Source organism: Salvelinus fontinalis, chromosome 10 (genome assembly GCF_029448725.1).
Source record: "Salvelinus fontinalis isolate EN_2023a chromosome 10, ASM2944872v1, whole genome shotgun sequence".
NCBI classification, from domain to species: domain Eukaryota; kingdom Metazoa; phylum Chordata; class Actinopteri; order Salmoniformes; family Salmonidae; genus Salvelinus; species Salvelinus fontinalis.
The window spans coordinates 5,774,679-5,797,056 of NC_074674.1; the positions used below are offsets into that span (position 1 = coordinate 5,774,679).

The 22,378-nt window shown below is 44.8% G+C and overlaps 1 protein-coding gene across 3 annotated transcripts; it reads right to left on the minus strand.

The window, feature by feature from the left end:
* Positions 1 to 1,541: 1,541 nt before the first annotated feature.
* Positions 1,542 to 22,256, minus strand: LOC129863496 (phosphatidylinositol-binding clathrin assembly protein; the record flags this gene model as incomplete). Of its 3 annotated transcripts, none has more annotated exon segments than XM_055935526.1 (6): positions 1,542 to 4,641; positions 5,805 to 5,924; positions 8,088 to 8,144; positions 8,253 to 8,276; positions 18,830 to 18,968; positions 22,241 to 22,256. In XM_055935526.1, coding segments are annotated over 6 exon segments (371 nt in total), but the record flags the coding sequence as incomplete, so codon positions are not given.
* Positions 22,257 to 22,378: the final 122 nt, after the last annotated feature.

A 22,378-nucleotide genomic window follows, 5' to 3' on the forward strand; every position in this document is an offset into this window, starting at 1 on the left:
GCAGTATCTAACAGGTAATTTCTAACAATTCCACAACAAAACCTAATATCTAACAAATTCCACAACAAAACCTAATATCTAAAAACTTCCACAACAAAACCTAATACACACAATCTAGTAAAGGAATGGGATGAGAATATATAATTATAAAATATATGGATGAGCAGTGACAGAGCGGCTAAGATGTAATATAGTCTCAATCTTAATGATGAGTTTGGAGGGTACTATGGTGTTGAATGCTGAGCTGTAGTCAATGAACAGCATTCTTACATAGGTATTCCTCTTGTCCAGATGGGATAGGGCAGTGTGCAGTGATGGCGATTGCATCGTCTGTGGACCTCTTTCCATGATGTAGACTGACCAGTTGAATCCAGGTGAAAGCTATGATCCCTTATTGATGTCACTTGTTAAATTAATTTCAATCAATGTAGATGAAGGTGAGGAGACAGGTTAAAGGAGGACGGGCTCATTGTAATGGCTGGAATAGTATTAATGGAACGGTATCAAACATTATATATTTGGAAACCACGTTTGACTCCGTTCCATTTATTCCATTCCAGCCATTACAATGAGCCGGTCTTCCTATAGCTCCTCCTCTTCCTTCCCAGCGGTGCCTGTGTCCTCCAACAAGCTTTCAGCGACACATACTATAATAGGGATCAGAACCTGAGAAAGTGGTATTTTATTATAGTTATCCGACCTGTTCCTCATGGAGGTTAATTTATTTTGGTATATTACATATCCCAGGAAGACTGTGACTGACATAGACAGGGAGACCCTCCCTATGAGGGAGAACACATCACAAGATAACAGTATTTTGAATACCAACTTCCTCTGATATGACAGATTGTTATGTAATGCACTGTTTCCCAATTCCAGTCCTTACGCACTCCCAACAGTACTCATTTCTATTGTAACCCTGGACAAATACAGCTGATTCAACTTGTCAACTAATCAACAAGCCCTAAATTAGTTGAACGAGGTACGGTTGTCCCGGGCAACAACAGAAATGTGTTCTGTTGAGGGTACTGGAGGACCGGAGTTGGGAAACACTGCTGTAATACATATAGCTACGTTTCCAGGCTTGTTGTTGTTCACAGCAGGTAGATATTTGTTACTAAATAGATGGTAAACTGTGATTCTATGTCATAGTGAGCGATTGTTGCAATACTAGTGGTAGTGAAATTAGTTGCCTTTGCTGCTTTTGAAAAATTATAATTCTCCTATTGTGTTTTTGTGACATGGATCTTTGAAATGGATAGAGAACAGTGACAATCTTCATCTTGTACACGGTTGTTGTGAGTTACATACGGAGTGCTTCAAGGCTCTCTCATATCCAACTCATAAGATCTGATCCAACAAGTATTCATGAGTATGCATAATGCTTCAACCTGACGATGTTACCTGTCAAGGTGATTCACTGATACTGTATATCCTATAGAAACATCTACCAGCAAGCCATCTCTCCTCTTCCACTGGTGAAATGTGTAGCGGCTACAATGGGCAGCAGGACTACTGCCAAGAATTACATAAAACCTGAGCAAAATATGACATTTTATTCTATTTTATTCCAAAAACAACAACCTCTGCATTTAAAATAAGAACCAATTGTTTATAACAATGTAACGTATCATTGACAATACAGGGTATTATGTATTATCAATCCATTTGATGTACAAAAACAAAATGAAACTCAAAAGGTATGGGCCCTCACTCCTCAAACAGGACATCCTGGACAATGCTTTCATCACAGGAAAAATTACAGTTTCCAGACAGACAGTATGGTATACAGTAGGTAATACTGTTCTCACATTGTGAAATATGCATATATTATATATAACCAGAGAAAGTCAGGCAAAAAGTGAAAACGCATGTTGTCGAACATCTTTCAGTGGCCAAAAGATATGGGAGTGAGATTTTCCACTGCAAACACAAAGGAAGCTTATTGGCAAAGAATGATGTGGTCCAATGACAAGGGGACAAGAAATCCTTAGAGATGTCCAAAAATGTTGTCAGAGTACTCAAAAAAGAGCAAGCATTCAACAAATGTATTGAAAATAGCAACGCTTTAATAAAGAGGGGTTTTGCAGACTAATGTCTAGCTAGCAGGGTGATGCATGTCATTCACATTCATGTTGTTTCACAAACGTGTGGTCTCATAACTGATTTGATAGAGCTTCCGAATTGCATTTCGAATGCAACACAGACGTCTTACTGGTGGGACACACATTTATGAATTCCAATGAATGCTTCTGTAAAGAGGTAAGTAAAATATTGTTTAGCAAGCACACGGTAAGTGAAATTTCACACATGATCATGCTTTTTACCGGGCACACAAGTCAATAAAAAGACAACACTAATCATGCATAAAGACTTGTCTCTGAAATCAAATTCCTTCAAATTGGATATCAGCAAGGTGACCTTGAGAAAGCTGCGCTTGATGACTTTGGTGCAAAATGTTCCTGTACGGACTGAGAGGACAGTGTCCACTGCCACAATGAAGACACTCTTGGTAGACAAGTTGTGATACTGTTGAACCCAACGCCAATCCCTCATCAAGATGTAGACAAACATTACAGACGTACAACCCATGACATCTCCAAACACAATAACCCCACCACAGACACAGCTATAACAACCCATGTCTCTCCATGGGCCATCACTTACAGAGAACACATCAAAAACACATGAGGTTATATACAGAGGACAGCAGAACGGTCAGAATTGGTCTATGGGACTGCACAATCTTGCATGAAACCATTTAACTGACACAGAGGACATTGAGACTGAACTACAACGTTTCAAATAACATCTACACAATGTGGGCTGGTCACAGATCAGAATGCAGTAGTCCGACAGGCCAATGATTAGCAGAATGAGAGGCTCTATAGCAATCTAACAGACGACGGACATGTATTGAGACACGTTACAACACTTGACTACTCATTGCTAAATACACCCTACCGGATTGCCTGGATGACTTCAGTGACCTCATTGACCTCGGAGGACCCAGAAGCTGGGAGGCCTCGTGGAGGATCACTACCCTGTTTATCTCACGGGGAAGGCATGGACATAGAGAAACACAATCAATAGAAAACAAAGCTTTCCCCAGCCCCTTCGACTGTACATCCCAGCAATGGTTTTAGTTTTGTGCAGTAGAACGCTAACCCCTCCAGGGTTTGTGCTATATATGCGGTCTGTCATCGTTAGTTCTTTTGGGAGTTTGACAGACATGACCCGTGATCACATTTACAGATCCCTGTACTTCCTCCTCACTTGTCCCCTGCCTTCTGCTAAAGTTCCGGACAGCTAGGCTCTCTCTGGGGCTGGAGTCAGCAACAGTACGTCAGATAGTTGCTGATTTACTAGAGCGAGTGTCAGTTTCACTGTCTCAGGACGCAGTCTCAGAAAGAGCTCCTCAACAACATTCCCCAGTGGTTGGTGAGGAGCTACACTACAATAACTGCCACTCAGAAACACAACGACAGACGCAACAACTCAGTAGGCCTCAACCTGGAGCAATACAGTTAGCTGGAGAAGAAAAACAAAGAACACACTCTCCCAACGTTTACTCACAGACAGGGCAAGACTGGTAGGACCATTACAAGAACAGCACATCTATCTAGAAAACGCAACCAGTTTCAAAGAGCAGAATCTGTTGTAGCAGCTCAAGAAACATGGATCATATAAAACAACCTCAAGCAGAGCGAACAATGGACGGGACAGCAGAGGCAGAATGTGTTATGACGGTTACATATGAAATTATGAGTGGACCTTCTTCATTGCTTTCATAGGAGTAATACTTTCAGTTTGTGGATGTATGTAGACATGGAGTGCTCCATTTCGAACTAGCACAGTGGCCAGTCAATGCCATGCAGACCACAGCTTTCACAGGAACCTATGAAAACAATACACAATAGCCTTTGTACATTTAGATGTCTGAGTGCTACCTAGCCCTCAGACAGATACACAGTACATACACACAACATGTGTCTCCAAGCCATTTATCCAAGGTCTTACTACAGCTGGCTATGGAATTTGCAGTTACAGCAAAATGGAATGAATACTGATGGTGGTGTACATTGATTTAAATACACACAAAAAAGGACACACTTATCCATGTTACAATGATGGGAACAGCAACTCTGACATGAGCCTTGGAGAGAAAAGACGTAACGGTACTGTAGTGCTTTGTATGAGATGCTAAGTGGACAATGCGCATGTAGACATTGATTAAAGTGCGTGCAAACTCTTAGAGAAAGAGATAGACACTGGTGGATGGGGGCTGGCAGTTGTCTGGAATTCACTACAAAGGGCCAAGCTCCAAACTGGAATATATCATACCATGGGTTCAACAGACAGAACATTACCCATTCAAATGATCAAATCAAATACAAAATGAATGTGAGCTGTGACTTTTCAAAAGATTTGGATGGGACTATCAGTCATGATACACAATGTAACAGAGGTTCTATTCCACAGAGGCCACTGAAAGAGCACGGACACCAACACGTCTCCAGTCTGTCTCCACTCCGATCTTCTGCTCCTCTATCTTGCATTGTATTTGGTTCTGGATTGGTTTGTTTTGTCTCTCTGCTTTGCTGTCATGGTAAAATACTCCCGGTCCTACATGAAGTGCATCTGCATAGGAAAATAAGCCTGTTACGGTTTAATAACAGACAATTCAGTGTAAGAAACAAAACACTACGGTAACACTACAAAAAGGTAATATAGTAACAAGGTCTTACATTATTCCAGAACCTACTGGCAAACCAACAGTAATTGGCATTGACAAATGAAGTATTAAACAGTAACTGATAAATTATAAAAGGAGCAGAGACAGGATTAGAAGTATGATTATGATTAGCCTACTTAGGCCTCTTAACTGATGCCTTGAATCATGATTCACATGCCAGAAGTGGTTAGGGAGAGGACAGTGAGGAGAGGACAGTGAGGAGTGGAGAGAGGAAAGAGGATGGTGGGGAGTGGAGAAAGGACGGTGGGGAGTGTGGAGAGGACGGTGGGGAGTGTAGAGAGGACGGTGGGGAGTGGAGAAAGGACGGTGGGGAGTGTAGAGAGGACGGTGAGGAGTGTAGAGAGGATGGTGAGGAGTGGAGAGAGGACGGTGGCGAGTGGAGATAGGACGGTGGGGAGTGGAGAGAGGACGGTGGGGAGTGGAGAGAGGACGGTGAGGAGTGTAGAGTGGACAGTGAGGAGTGGAGAGAGAAGTGGTTAGGGAGAAGACAGTGAGGAGAGGACAGTGAGGAGTGGAGAGAGGACAGTGAGGAGTGGAGAGAGGAGAGGAGAGAGGACGGTGAGGAGTGGAGAGAGGAGAGGAGAGAGGACGATGAGGAGTGGAGAAAGGACGGTGGGGAGTGGAGAAAGGACGGTGGGGAGTGGAGAGAGGACGGTGGGGAGTGGAGAGAGGACGGTGGGGAGTGGAGAGAGGACGGTGGGGAGTGGAGAGAGGGCGGTGGGGAGTGGAGAGAAGACGGTGGGGAGTGGAGAGAAGACGGTGGGGAGTGGGGAGAGGACGGTGGGGAGTGGGGAGAGGACGATGGGGAGTGGGGAGAGGACGATGGGGAGTGGGGAGAGGACGGTGAGGAGTGGAGAGATGACAGTGAAGAGAGGAGAGGACAGTGAAGTGAGGAAAGGACAGTGAAGTGAGGAGAGGACAGTGAGGAGTGAGAGGAAGGTTGGGAGTGGACAGTGAAGAGAGGACGGTGAGGAGAAGACAGTAAAGAGAGGACAGTGAGGAGAGGACAGTGAGAAGTGGACAGTAAAGAGAGGACAGTGGGCATTACCTGGGCTCCTGGCATGGGGGCGAATGGATTGGTGTGTCGCAGGACAGGCTGGTTGTACATCATAGACTGTGGTGCCATCATAGGGACTCCACCCATCTGTCCCATCTGATGAGGAGGCATCTACGACGGGGGGAGGGAGACGAAATGTCACCTGAGGATCAGTGGTCTTTGTGTGCAGAACCCCCTTATTGTTAGCCCTGGGTACTATACCATGGTGCAGATCATTCCTTATCGTTAGGCCTGGGTGCTGTACCATGGTGCAGATCCCCCTTATCGTTAGGCCTGGGTACTGTACCATGGTGCAGATCATTCCTTATCGTTAGGCCTGGGTACTGTACCATGGTGCAGATCCCCCTTATCGTTAGGCCTGGGTACTGTACCATGGTGCAGATCATTCCTTATCGTTAGGCCTGGGTACTATACCATGGTGCAGATCATTCCTTATCGTTAGGCCTGGGTGCTGTACCATGGTGCAGATCCCCCTTATCGTTAGGCCTGGGTACTATACCATGGTGCAGATCATTCCTTATCGTTAGGCCTGGGTACTGTACCATGGTGCAGATCATTCCTTATCGTTAGGCCTGGGTACTGTACCATTGTGCAGATCATTCCTTATCGTTAGGCCTGGGTACTGTACCATGGTGCAGATCATTCCTTATCGTTAGGCCTGGGTACTGTACCATGGTGCAGATCATTCCTTATCGTTAGGCCTGGGTACTATACCATGGTGCAGATCATTCTTTATCGTTAGGCCTGGGTACTATACCATGGTGCAGATCATTCTTTATCGTTAGGCCTGGGTACTATACCATGGTGCAGATCATTCCTTATCGTTAGGCCTGGGTACTGTACCATGGTGCAGATCATTCCTTATCGTTATCCCTGGGTACTGTACCATGGTGCAGATCATTCCTTATCGTTAGGCCTGGGTACTGTACCATGGTGCAGATCATTCTTTATCGTTAGCCCTGGGTACTGTACCATGGTGCAGATCATTCCTTATCGTTAGGCCTGGGTACTGTACCATGGTGCAGATCCCCCTTATCGGTAGGCCTGGGTGCTGTACCATGGTGCAGATCCCCCTTATCGTTAGGCCTGGGTGCTGTACCATGGTGCAGATCATTCCTTATCGTTAGGCCTGGGTACTGTACCATGGTGCAGATCATTCCTTATCGTTAGGCCTGGGTACTGTACCATGGTGCAGATCATTCCTTATCGTTAGGCCTGGGTACTGTACCATGGTGCAGATCATTCCTTATCGTTAGGCCTGGGTACTGTACCATGGTGCAGATCATTCCTTATCGTTAGGCCTGGGTACTATACCATGGTGCAGATCATTCCTTATCGTTAGGCCTGGGTACTGTACCATGGTGCAGATCATTCCTTATCGTTATCTCTGGGTACTGTACCATGGTGCAGATCATTCCTTATCGTTAGGCCTGGGTACTGTACCATGGTGCAGATCATTCTTTATCGTTAGCCCTGGGTACTGTACCATGGTGCAGATCATTCCTTATCGTTAGGCCTGGGTACTGTACCATGGTGCAGATCCCCCTTATCGGTAGGCCTGGGTGCTGTACCATGGTGCAGATGCCCCTTATCGTTAGCCCTGGGTACTGTACCATGGTGCAGATCCCCCTTATCGTTAGGCCTGGGTGCTGTACCATGGTGCAGATCATTCCTTATCGTTAGGCCTGGGTACTGTACCATGGTGCAGATCATTCCTTATCGTTAGGCCTGGGTACTGTACCATGGTGCAGATCCCCCTTATCGTTAGGCCTGGGTGCTGTACCATGGTGCAGATCATTCCTTATCGTTAGGCCTGGGTACTGTACCATGGTGCAGATCATTCTTTATCGTTAGCCCTGGGTACTATACCATGGTGCAGATCCTCCTTATCGTTAGGCCTGGGTACTGTACCATGGTGCAGAGCCCCCTTATCGTTAGGCCTGGGTGCTGTACCATGGTGCAGATCATTCCTTATTGTTAGGCCTGGGTACTATACCATGGTGCAGATCATTCCTTATCGTTAGGCCTGGGTTCTGTACCATGGTGCAGATCCTCCTTATCGTTAGGCCTGGGTACTGTACCATGGTGCAGATCATTCCTTATCGTTAGGCCTGGGTACTGTACCATGGTGCAGATCCCCCTTATCGTTAGGCCTGGGTGCTGTACCATGGTGCAGATCATTCCTTATCGTTAGGCCTGGGTACTGTACCATGGTGCAGATCATTCCTTATCGTTAGGCCTGGGTACTGTACCATGGTGCAGATCATTCCTTACCATTCCATAAACAGGCAGTTGCTGTGTCGTCATGGGAAAAGCGACTGGTGCTGGAGCCTATGGAGAGAAAGGGTGAAATGGAACAATGCAAGACTAGAAGAACAGACTGAGGAATGCACTACAGGTAACTACAGGTACTCCCTCTACAGATATTCATGTACTTACATAGCCAGTATAGATCATTCCATTCTGCAGCATGAGGGTAAGGAGAGGAGCAATAGCAGGACATGTAGATGGGAATGGATGGTGAATTATTGAGTGGAAAATGTAAAGAGAAGATGGATGAAAAAATGAAATGAAAAGAGGAGAGAGATAATTAGAGTGCAAACTTATTCAAATACAGCACCATCAAAAAACAGAAGTTGCAACTCTGTCAACTCTGTTGCAACTCTGTCAACTTGCAGACTTGTTTACGTGCTGCTGTGCGTTTTGTTGCCAACCTTACTTTGTTACCTGAAGACTTTACAGTTTTTTAATTACGTTTATATTTTTAGTTTTTCCCTCACTCAACTTTTTCACTCCGGACGCTTTATCTGGACATGGTTCGTCAGCACTTCCAACAGCCGAAACTGAGAAGCAACATTAACATGATGCCTTCTAATTGCAGTCACTGTACTCATAATATACAGGAGAACGATCGCCTTACGTCAAGCCCAGCTTTAGACGCAATCGTTAGGCAAGGGTCATTTCAGTGTAGGAAAGGATGAAACAGCGTCTGTGCCACCAGTAAGTACAGATAGTGGTATAAATCCCCTCGCATGGTCCCCGCAGCCGGACAACTTTCTCATGGCTTCTGGAGGGAAATGCTGTAGGAATGCTCAACCGGTGTCGCTCATTCAGCCGACAGAAACTTTCAACCGGTTCTCCCCATTAAGCAGCAAGTCGGAGTCAGAGGCTGAGCCTTCTCTGGTCTCTACTCCTCCCGTTACGGGGTCTGAGATGCCGAAGGCTTCCACCATTAGCTCTGACAAATTGAAAACCCTAGTCATTGGCGACTCCATTACCCGCAGTATTAGACGAATCATCCAGCGATCATACACTGTTTACCAGGCGGCAGGGCTATCAACGTTAAGGCTAATCTGAAGATGGTGCTGGCTAAAACTAAAACTGCCGAGTGTAGAGAGTACAGGGATATTGTCATCCACGTCGGCATCGAGTAACTGTCTCTGGCCCCCTCCCAGTTAGAGGGAGTGATGAGCTCTACAGCAGAGTCTCACAACTCAATCACTTGTTGAAAACTGTTTTCTGCCTCTCCCAAAAGATATCATTTGTAGATAATTGGCCCTCTTTCTGGGACTCACCCACAAACAGGACCACGCCTGGCCTGTTGAGGAGTGACGGATTCCATCCTAGCTGGAGGGGTGCTCTCATCTTATCTACGAACATAGACAGGGCTCTAACTCCCCTAGGTCCACATTGAAATAGGGTGCAGGCCAGGCAGCAGGCTGTTAGCCACTAGCACAGTCAGTGTAGTCAGCTCAGTTATCCCCATTGAGATCGTGTCTGTGTCTCAACCTAGGTTGGGCAAAACTAAACATGGCGGTGTTCGCCTTAGCAATCTCACAAGAATAAAGACCTCCTCCATTCCTGCCATTATTGAAAGAGATCGTGATACCTCACATCTCAAAATAGGGCTACTTAATGTTAGATCCCTCACTTCAAAGGCAGTTATAGTCAATGAACTAATCACTGATCATAATCGCTATGTGATTGGCCTGACTTAAACATGGCTTAAGCCTGATGAATGTAATGTGTTAAATGAGGCCTCACCTCCTGGTTACACTAGTGACCATATCCCCGTGCATCCCGTAAAGGCGGAGGTGTTGCCAAAATTTACGATAGCAAATTTAAATTTACAAAAAAAAAAATTGTCTTTTGAGCTTCTAGTCATGAAATCTATGCAGCCTACTCAATCACTTTTTATAGCTACTGTTTACAGGCCTCCTGGGCCATATACAGCATTCCTCACTGAGTTCCCTGAATTCCTATCGGACCTTGGGTTTTGCCCAACATGTCTCTGGACCTACTCACTGCCACAGTCATACTCTGGACCTAGTTTTGTCCCATGGAATAAATGTTGTGGATCTTAATGTTTTTCCTCATAACCCTGGACTATCGGACTACCATTTTATTACGTTTGCAAACGTTTGCTCAGACCCCAACCAAGGAGCATCAAAAGTCGTGCTATAAATTCTCAGACAACCCAAAGATTCCTTGATGCCCTTCCAGACTCCCTCTGCCTCCCCAAGGACGTCAGAGGACAAAAATCAGTTAACCACCTAACTGAGGAACTCAATTTAACCTTGCGCAATACCCTAGATGCAGTTGCACCCCTAAAAACTAAAAACATTTGTCATAAGAAACTAGCTCCCTGGTATACAGAAAATACCCGAGCTCTGAAGCAAGCTTCCAGAAAATTGGAACGGAAATGGCGCCACACCAAACTGGAAGTCTTCCGACTAGCTTGGAAAGACAGTACCGTGCAGTATCGAAGAGCCCTCACTGCTGCTCGATCATCCTATTTTTCCAACTTAATTGAGGAAAATAAGAACAATCAGAAATGTATTTTTGATACTGTCGCAAAGCTAACTAAAAAGCAGCATTCCCCAAGAGAGGATGGCTTTCACTTCAGCAGTAATAAATTCATGAACTTCTTTGAGGAAAAGATCATGATCATTAGAAAGCAAATTACGGACTCCTCTTTAAATCTGCGTATTCCTCCAAAGCTCAGCTGTCCTGAGTCTGCACAACTCTGCCAGGACCTAGGATCAAGAGAGACACTCAAGTGTTTTAGTACTATATCTCTTGACACAATGATGAGGATAATCATGGCCTCTAAACCTTCAAGCTGCATACTGGACCCTATTCCAACTAAACTACTGAACGAGCTGCTTCCTGTGCTTGGCCCTCCTATGTTGAACATAATAAACGGCTTTCTATCCACCGGATGTGTACCAAACTCACTAAAAGTGGCAGTAATAAAGCCTCTCTTGAAAAAGCCAAACCTTGACCCATAAAATATAAAAAACTATCGGCCTATATCGAATATTCCATTCCTCTCAAAACATTTTGAAAAAGCTGTTGCTCAGCAACTCACTGCCTTCCTGAAGACAAACAATGTATACGAAATGCTTCAGTCTGGTTTTAGACCCCATCATAGCACTGAGACTGCACTTGTGAAGGTGGTAAATTACCTTTTAATGGCTTCAGACCGAGGCTCTGCATCTGTCCTCGTGCTCCTAGACCTTAGTGCTGCTTTTGATACCATCGATCACCACATTCTTTTGGAGAGATTGGAAACCCAAATTGGTCTACACGGACAAGTTCTGGCCTGGTTGAGATCTTATCTGTCGGAAAGATATCAGTTTGTCTCTGTGAATGGTTTGTCCTCTGACAAATCAACTGTAAATGTTGGTGTTCCTCAAGGTTCCGTTTTAGGACCACTATTGTTTTCACTATATATTTTACCTCTTGGGGATGTCATTCGAAAACATAATGTTAACTTTCACTGCTATGCGGATGACACACAGCTGTACATTTCAATGAAACATGGTGAAGCCCCAAAATTGCCCTCGCTAGAAGCCTGTGTTTCAGACATAAGGAAGTGGATGGCTGCAAACTTTCTACTTTTAAACTCGGACAAAACAGAGATGCTTGTTCTAGGTCCCAAGAAACAAAGAGATCTTCTGTTGAATCTGACAATTAATCTTGATGGTTGTACAGTCGTCTCAAATAAAACTGTGAAGGACCTCGGCGTTACTCTGGACACTGATCTCTCTTTTGACGAACATATCAAGACTGTTTCAAGGACAGCATTTTTCCATCTACAAGCATTGCAAAAATCAAAAACTTTCTGTCCAAAAATGATGCAGAAAAATGAATCCATGCTTTTGTTACTTCTAGGTTAGACTAATGCAATGCTCTACTTTCCGGCTACCCGGATAAAGCACTAAATAAACTTCAGTTAGTGCTAAATACGGCTACTAGAATCCTGACTAGAACCAAAAAATGTGGTCATATTACTCCAGTGCTAGCCTCTCTACACTGGCTTCCTGTTAAGGCAAGGGCTGATTTCAAGGTTTTACTGCTAACCTACAAAGCATTACATGGGCTTGCTCCTACCTATCTTTCCGATTTGGTCCTGCCGTACATACCTGCACGTACGCTACGGTCACAAGACGCGGGCCTCCTACTTGTTCCTCAAATTTCTAAGCAAACAGCTGGAGGCAGGGCTTTCTCCTATAGAGCTCCATTTTTATGAAATGGTCTTTCTACCCGTGTGAGAGACGCAGACTCGGTCTCAACCTTTAAGTCTTTACTGAAGACTCATCTCTTCAGCAGGTCATATGATTGACTGTAGTCTGGCCCAGGAGTGTGAAGGTGAACGGAAAGGCTCTGGAGCAACGAACCGCCCTTGCTGTCGCTGCCTGGCCGGTTCCCCTCTCTCCACTGGGATTCTCTGCCTCTAACCCTATTACAGGGGCTGAGTCAATGGCTTACTGGTGCTCTTCCATGCCGTCCCTAGGAGGGGTGCGTCACTTGAGTGGGTTGAGTCAATGACGTGGTCTTCTTGTCTGGGTTGGCGCCCCCCCCCAGGGTTGTGCCGTGGCGGAGATCTTTGTGGGCTATACTCGGCCTTGTCTCAGGATGGTAAGGTGATGGTTGAAGATATCCCTCTAGTGGTGTGGGGGCTGTGCTTTGACAAAGTGGGTGGGTTATATCCTGCCTGTTTGGCCCTGTCCGGGGGTATCATCGGATGGGGCCACAGTGTCTCCTGACCCCTCCTGTCTCAGCCTCCAGTATTTATGCTGCAGTAAAGGGGGGCTAGGGTCAGTCTGTTATATCTGGACTATTTCTTCTGTCTTATCCGGGGTCCTGTGTGAATTTAAGTATGCTCTCTCTAATTCTCTATTTCTTTCTTTCTTTCCCTCTCTCTCTCTCGGAGGACCTGAGCCCTAGGACCATGCCTCAGGACTACCTTGCATGATGACTCCTTGCTGTCCCCAGTCCACCTGGCCGTGCTGCTGCTCCAGTTTCAACTGTTCTGCCTGCGCTATGGAACCCTGACCTGTTCACCGGACGTGCTACCTCTCCCAGACCTGCTGTTTTCAACTCTCTTGAGACAGCAGGAGCGGTAGAGATACTCTCAATGATCGGCTATGAAAAGCCAACTGACATTTACTCCTGAGGTGCTGACTTGTTGCACCCTGGACAACTACTGTGATTATTATTATTTGACCATGCTGGTCATTTATGAACATTTGAACATCTTGGCCATGTTCTGTTATAATCTCCACCCGGCACAGCCAGAACAGGACTGGCCACCCCTCATAGCCTGGTTCCTCTCTAGGTTTCTTCCTAGGTTTTGGCCTTTCTAGGGAGTTTTTCCTAGCCACCGTGCTTCTACACCTGCATTGCTTGCTGTTTGGGGTTTTAGGCTGGGTTTCTGTACAGCACTTTGATATATCAGCTGATTTAAGAAGGGCTATATAAATAAATTTGATTTGAAATATGCAGAGGGAAAATGAGAATCGCCAGCGCCCGAGAAGAGCTGCAATAACCACTTCCATTTTGAAAGATGGGATTTGCAGCAGAATCCCAGTGTGTAATGTGTGCTGTTAGATTCTATAAGGAAAGAGTACATCTAATATCAAAGCCACCTTTTGCATTGTGGCTTGGCCTTAACATTATATTTGGTGAGAGTAAGCAGGAGACTCTTGCAACGCCAGGAACCCGTGTTTGATTCCCGCTGGGGCCACCCATACGGAAATGTATGCACATACAGTATGATTAATGTCTCTTTGTATAAAAGCGTCTGCTAAATGGCATATACAGTGGGGAGAACAAGTATTTGATACACTGCCGATTTTGCAGGTTTTCCTACTTACAAAGCATTTAGAGGTCTGTAATTTTTATCATAGGTACACTTCAACTGTGAGAGACGGAATCTAAAACAAAAATCACATTGTATGATTTTTAAGTAATTAATTTTCATTTTATTGCATGACATAAGTATTTGATCACCTACCAACCAGTAAGAATTCCGGCTCTCACAGACCTGTTAGTTTTTCTTTAAGAAGCCCTCCTGTTCTCCACTCATTACCTGTATTAACTGCACCTGTTTGAACTCGTTACCTGTATAAAAGACACCTGTCCACACACTCAATCAAACAGACTCCAACCTCTCCACAATGGCCAAGACCAGAGAGGTGTGTAAGGACATCAGTGATTGTCACGCCCTGGCCTTAGTATTTTTTGTTTTCTTTATTATTTTAGTTAGGTCAGGGTGTGACATGGGGAATGTTTGTGTTTTGTTGGTTTTGGGTGTTTTTATGGTAAAGGGGTTGTTGGGTATAGTATATGGGTTTGTGTTGAGTACATGTGTCTAGTGTTGTCTATGTATGTTTAGTTGTCTAGGAGAGTCTATGGTTACCTGAATGAGTTCCCAATTAGAGACAGCTGATTTCGGTTGTCTCTGATTGGGAGCCTTATTTAGGGTAGCCATAGGCTCTCATTGGTTGTGAGTAGTTGTCTATGTGATACGTTTGTAGCCAGTGTGTGCACATCGTTGTTTAGCTTCACGATCGTTTTCTTGTTTTGTTTAGTGTTTAAGTGTTTTTGTTTCGTTTGCCTTCTTCACCAATAAAAGGAGATGGCTTATTTTCCTAAAGCTGCGTTTTGGTCCGTCAATCCTCCACACGATCGTGACAGAACTACTCACCATTACAGGACCAAGCGGCATGGAAAGCGGCAACAGGACCTACCTACACAGGATTCGTGGACATGGGAGGAGATACTGGATGGTAAGGGGCCGTGGGCACAACCGGGAGAATATCGCCTTCCTCGTGAAGAGCTGGAGGCAGCTAAAGCCGAGAGGAGGCGATATGAGGAGGCAGCACGGAGACAAGGCTGGAAGCCCGTGAGTACAACCCAAAAATTTCTTGGGGGGGGCCTTAAAGGGAGTGTGGCGAAGTCAGGTAGGAAACCTGCGCCTACTCCCTGTACTTACCGTGGAGAGCGAGAGTACGGGCAGACACCGTGTTACGCAGTAGAGCGCACGGTGTCTCCTGTATGCGTGCATAGCCCGGTTCGGTACATTTCAGCTCCACGTATCGGCCGGGCTAGACTGAGCGTTGAGCCGTATGTCATGAAGCCGGCCCAACGCATCTGGTCACCAGTGCGTCTCCTCGGGCCGGCGTACATGGCACCAGCCTTACGCATGGTGTCCCCGGTTCGCCTACATAGGCCGGTGCAGGTTATTCCACCTCCCCGCACTGGTCAGGCGACGGGGAGCATACAACCAGGTAAGGTTGGGCAGGCTCGGCGCTCAAGGGAGCCAGTACGCCTGCACGGTCCGGTATTTCCGGCGCCACCTCCCCGCCCCAACCCAGTACCACCAGTGCCTCCTCCACGCACTAGCTATATGGTGCGTGTCTCCAGCCCTTTACCACCAGTGTCTAAACCACGCACCAAGCCTCCTGTGTGTCCCCAGAGTCCTGTGCGTCCTGTTGCTGCTCCCCGCACTAGCCCTGAGATGCGTGTCCCCAGCCCGGTGCCACCAGTCCCGGCACCACGCACCAAGCCTACAGTGCGCCTCAGCCGGCAGGAGTCTGCCGTCTGCACAGCGATGACTGAACTGCCCGTCTCCCCAGCGCCATCTGAGCCATCCGTCTCCCCAGCGCCATCTGAGCCATCCGTCTCCCCAGCGCCATCTGAGCCATCCGTCTCCCCAGCGCCATCTGAGCCATCCGTCTGCAATGAGCCTGCAAAGCCGCCCGTCTGCCATGAGCCTGCAAAGCCGCCCGTCTGCCATGAGCCTACTGAGCCGCCAGCCAGACAGGAGCCGCTAGAGCCGCCAGCCAGACAGGAGCCGCTAGAGCCGTCCGTCAGACAGGATCCGCCAGAGCCGCCAACCAGACAGGATCTGCCAGAGCCGCCAACCAGACAGGATCTGCCAGAGCCGCCAACCAGACAGGATCTGCCAGAGCCGCCAACCAGACAGGATCTGCCAGAGCCGCCAACCAGACAGGATCTGCCAGAGCCGCCAATCAGACAGGAGCAGCTAGATCAGTCAGCCAGCCATGAGCAGCCAGATCCGTCAGCCAGCCATGAGCAGCCAGATCCGTCAGCCAGCCATGAGCAGCCAGATCCGTCAGCTAGCCATGAGCAGCCAGATCCGTCAGCTAGCCATGAGCAGCCAGATCCGTCAGCTAGCCATGAGCAGCCAGATCCGTCAGCTAGCCATGAGCAGCCAGATCCGTCAGCTAGCCATGAGCAGCCAGATCCGTCAGCTAGCCATGAGCAGCCAGATCCGTCAGCTAGCCATGAGCAGCCAGATCCGTCAGCTAGCCATGAGCAGCCAGATCCGTCAGCTAGCCATGAGCAGCCAGATCCGTCAGCTAGCCATGAGCAGCCAGATCCGTCAGCTAGCCATGAGCAGCCAGATCCGTCAGCTAGCCATGAGCAGCCAGATCCGTCAGCTAGCCATGAGCAGCCAGATCCGTCAGCTAGCCATGAGCAGCCAGATCCGTCAGCCAGCCATGGGCCATCCCTCAGTCCGGAGCTGCAGTCCCTCAGTCCGGAGCTGCAGTCCCTCAGTCCGGAGCTGCAGTCCCTCAGTCCGGAGCTGCAGTCCCTCAGTCCGGAGCTGCCATTCCTCAGTCCGGAGCTGCCCCTTATCCTGGTGCTGCCCCTGACCCTGGTGCTGCCCCTGACCCTGGTGCTGCCCCTGACCCTGGTACTGCCCCTGACCCTGGTACTGCCCCTTACCCTGGTACTGCCCCTTACCCTGGTACTGCCCCTTACCCTGGTACTGCCCCTTAGTCCGGAGCTGCCCCTTAGTCCGGAGCTGCCCCTTAATGCAATGGGGTTAATGTGGAGGGGGGTCATTTGGAGGAAGCCTAGGAGGTGGTTAGGGACTGTGGTGACGTGGGGACCACAACCAGAGCCGGAGCCGCCACCGTGGATGGAAGCCCACCCAGACCCTCCCCTAGACTGTGTAATGGTGCGCCCGGAGTTCGCACCTTAAGGGGGGGGTTATGTCACGCCCTGGCCTTAGTATTTTTTGTTTTCTTTATTATTTTAGTTAGGTCAGGGTGTGACATGGGGAATGTTTGTGTTTTGTTGGTTTTGGGTGTTTTTATGGTAAAGGGGTTGTTGGGTATAGTATATGGGTTTGTGTTGAGTACATGTGTCTAGTGTTGTCTATGTATGTTTAGTTGTCTAGGAGAGTCTATGGTTACCTGAATGAGTTCCCAATTAGACAGCTGATTTCGGTTGTCTCTGATTGGGAGCCTTATTTAGGGTAGCCATAGGCTCTCATTGGTTGTGAGTAGTTGTCTATGTGATACGTTTGTAGCCAGTGTGTGCACATCGTTGTTTAGCTTCACGATCGTTTTCTTGTTTTGTTTAGTGTTTAAGTGTTTTTGTTTCGTTTGCCTTCTTCACCAATAAAAGGAGATGGCTTATTTTCCTAAAGCTGCGTTTTGGTCCGTCAATCCTCCACACGATCGTGACAGTGATAAAATTGTAGACCTGCACAAGGCTGGGATGGGCTACAGGACAATAGGCAAGCAGCTTAGTGAGAAGTCAACAACTGTTGGCGCAATTATTAGAAAATGGAAGAAGTTCAAGATGACGGTCAATCACCCTCGGTCTGGGGCTCCATGCAAGATCTCACCTCGTGGGGCATCAATGATCATGAGGAAGGTGAGGGATCATCCCAGAACTACACGGCAGGACCTGGTCAATGACCTGAAGAGAGCTGGGACCACAGTCTCAAAGAAAACCATTAGTAACACACTACGCCGTCATGGATTAAAATCCTGCAGCACACGCAAGGTCCCCCTGCTCAAGCCAGCGCATGTCCAGGCCCGTCTGAAGTTTGCCAATGACCATCTGGATGATCCAGAGGAGGAATGGGAGAAGGTCATGTGGTCTGATGAGACAAAAATAGAGCTTTTTGGTCTAAACTCCACTCGCTGTGTTTGGAGGAAGAAGAAGGATGAGTACAACCCCAAGAACACCATCCCAACCGTGAAGCATGGAGGTGGAAACATCATTCTTTGGGGATTCTTTTCTGCAAAGGGGACAGGACGACTGCACCGTATTGAGGGGAGGATGGATGGGGCCATGTATGGCGAGATCTTGGCCAACAACCTCCTTCCCTCAGTAAGAGCATTGAAGATGGGTCGTGGCTGGGTCTTCCAGCATGACAACGACCCGAAACACACAGCCAGGGCAACTAAGGAGTGGCTCCGTAAGAAGCATCTCAAGGTCCTGGAGTGGCCTAGCCAGTCTCCAGACCTGAACCCAATAGAAAATCTTTGGAGGGAGATGAAAGTCCGTATTGACCAGCGACAGCCCCGAAACCTGAAGGATCTGGAGAAGGTCTGTATGGAGGAGTGGGCCAAAATCTCTGCTGCAGTGTGTGCAAACCTGGTCAAGAACTACAGGAAACGTATGATCTCTGTAATTGCAAACAAAGGATTATGTACCAAATATTAAGTTCTGCTCTTCTTATGTATCAAATACTTATGTCATGCAATAAAATGCAAATTAATAACTTAAAAATCATACAATGTGATTTTCTGGATTTTTGTTTTAGATTCAGTCTCTCACAGTTGAAGTGTACCTATGATAAAAATTACAGACCTCTACATGCTTTGTAAGTAGGAAAACCTGCAAAATCAGCAGTGTATCAAATACTTGTTCTCCCCACTGTATTACATACTATCTCTCACCAGCTGTGGTATGGGCATAGCTTGAGGAGCCATGAGTGTGTGGTGGCTCCAGTTGGGGGTGGTGCAGGTGGTTTTGGCCTGCCAGTGAGTCCCCCCTGTGGGCCTCTTCTCTACCAGGTGGGTCCACTGGAGCTCTGGCCTGGGGGGGGGGGGGGGGGGGGTATGTATCAGATCAGGATTCAGAAATGCTTGAGGATGAATAACTAAATAGGGATCCAATATTATACTGGATCCAATACTGTATTACACTGGATCCAATATTATACTGGATCCAATACAATACTGTATTATACTGGATCCAATATTATACTGTATTATACTGGATCCAATACTATACTGTATTATACTGGATCCAATACTATATTATACTGTATCCAATACTATACTGTATTATACTGGATCCAATACTATATTATACTGGATCCAATACTGTATTATACTGGATCCAATACTGTATTATACTGGATCCAATACTATACTGTATTATACTGGATCCAATACTATACTGTATCCAATACTATACTGTACTATACTGGATCCAATACTGTATTATACTGGATCCAATACTGTATTATACTGGATCCAATATTATACTGTATTATACTGGATCCAATATTATACTGTATTATACTGGATCCAATACTATACTGTATTATACTGGATCCAATACTATATTATACTGGATCCAATACTATACTGTATTATACTGGATCCAATACTATACTGTATCCAATACTATACTGTATTATACTGGATCCAATACAATACTGTATTATACTGGATCCAATACTATACTGTATTATACTGGATCCAATACTGTATTATACTGGATCCAATACTGTATTATACTGGATCCAATACTATACTGTATTATACTGGATCCAATACTGTATTATACTGGATCCAATACTGTATTATACTGGATCCAATACTATACTGTATTATACTGGATCCAATACTATACTGTATCCAATACTATACTGTATTATACTGGATCCAATACTGTATTATACTGGATCCAATACTATATTTTACTGGATCCAATACTATACTGTATTATACTGGATCCAATACTATACTGTATTATACTGGATCCAATATTATACTGTATTATACTGGATCCAATACTATACTGTATTATACTGGATCCAATACTATATTATACTGGATCCAATACTATACTGTATTATACTGGATCCAATACTGTATTATACTGGATCCAATACTATACTGTATCCAATACTATACTGTATTATACTGGATCCAATACTATACTGTATTATACTGGATCCAATATTATACTGTATTATACTGGATCCAATACTATATTATACTGGATCCAATACTATACTGTATTATACTGGATCCAATACTATACTGTATCCAATACTATACTGTATTATGCTGGATCCAATACTATACTGTATCCAATACTATACTGTATTATACTGGATCCGATACAATACTGTATTATACTGGATCCAATATTATACTGTATTATACTGGATCCAATACTATATTATACTGGATCCAATACTATACTGTATTATACTGGATCCAATACTATACTGTATCCAATACTATACTGTATTATACTGGATCCAATACTATATTATACTGGATCCAATACTGTATTATACTGGATCCAATACTGTATTATACTGGATCCAATACTGTATTATACTGGATCCAATACTGTATTATACTGGATCCAATACTGTATTATACTGGATCCAATACTGTATTATACTGGATCCAATACTATACTGTATTATACTGGATCCAATACTGTATTATACTGGATCCAATACTGTATTATACTGGATCCAATACTATACTGTATCCAATACTATACTGTATTATACTGGATCCAATACTATATTATACTGGATCCAATACTGTATTATACTGGATCCAATACTGTATTATACTGGATCCAATACTGTATTATACTGGATCCAATACTGTATTATACTGGATCCAATACTGTATTATACTGGATCCAATACTGTATTATACTGGATCCAATACTATACTGTATTATACTGGATCCAATACTATATTATACTGGATCCAATACTGTATTATACTGGATCCAATACTGTATTATACTGGATCCAATACTGTATTATACTGGATCCAATACTTTATTATACTGGATCCAATACTATACTGTATTATACTGGATCCAATACTATACTGTATCCAATACTATATTATACTGGATCCAATACTGTATTACACTGGATCCAATATTATACTGTATTATACTGGATCCAATATTATACTGTATTACACTGGATCCAATATTATACTGTATTATACTGGATCCAATATTATACTGTATTACACTGGGTCCAATATTATACTGTATTACACTGGATCCAATATTATACTGTATTACACTGGATCCAATATTATACTGTATTACACTGGATCCAATATTATACTGTATTACACTGGATCCAATATTATACTATATTACACTGGATCCAATATTATACTGTATTATACTGGATCCAATACTATATTACACTGGATCCAATATTATACTGTATTATACTGGATCCAATACTATATTATACTGGATCCAATACTATATTATACTGGATCCAATACTGTATTATACTGGCTCCAATACTGTATTATACTGGATCCAATACTGTATTATACTGGATCCAATACTGTATTATACTGGATCCAATACTGTATTATACTGGATCCAATACTATATTATACTGGATCCAATACTGTATTATACTGGATCCAATACTGTATTATACTGGATCCAATACTGTATTATACTGGATCCAATACTGTATTATACTGGATCCAATACTGTATTATACTGGATCCAATACTGTATTATACTGGATCCAATACTATACTGTATTATACTGGATCCAATACTGTATTATACTGGATCCAATACTGTATTATACTGGATCCAATACTATACTGTATCCAATACTATACTGTATTATACTGGATCCAATACTATATTATACTGGATCCAATACTGTATTATACTGGATCCAATACTATACTGTATCCAATACTATACTGTATTACACTGTATCCAATACTATACTGTATTATACTGGATCCAATACTGTATTATACTGGATCCAATACTGTATTATACTGGATCCAATATTATACTGTAGATCAGGGGTGTCAAACTCATTCCACGGAGGGCCTAGTGTCTGCAGGTTTTTGGTTTTTCCTTTCAATAAAGCCCTAGACAACCAGGTGTGGGGAGTTCCTAACTAATTAGTGATGTTAATTCATCAATCAAGTACAAGGGAGGAGCGAAAACCCGCAGACACTCGGCCCTCCGTGGAATGAGTTTGACACCTGTGCTGTAGATAGTCTGCTCATCGCTCCTTTTCAAATAGTATTGACACTCACTTTTTGGCTGGTGTTTCTCCGAACTGCAAGTCTGGAAAATGAGTGTGTTACATGTTCAGATGTTATTACAGACCATATGACCATTTAATTACTACTGAAAAAGAAAAGAATATGTGAAGCAACAAGTAAAAGAGAGAG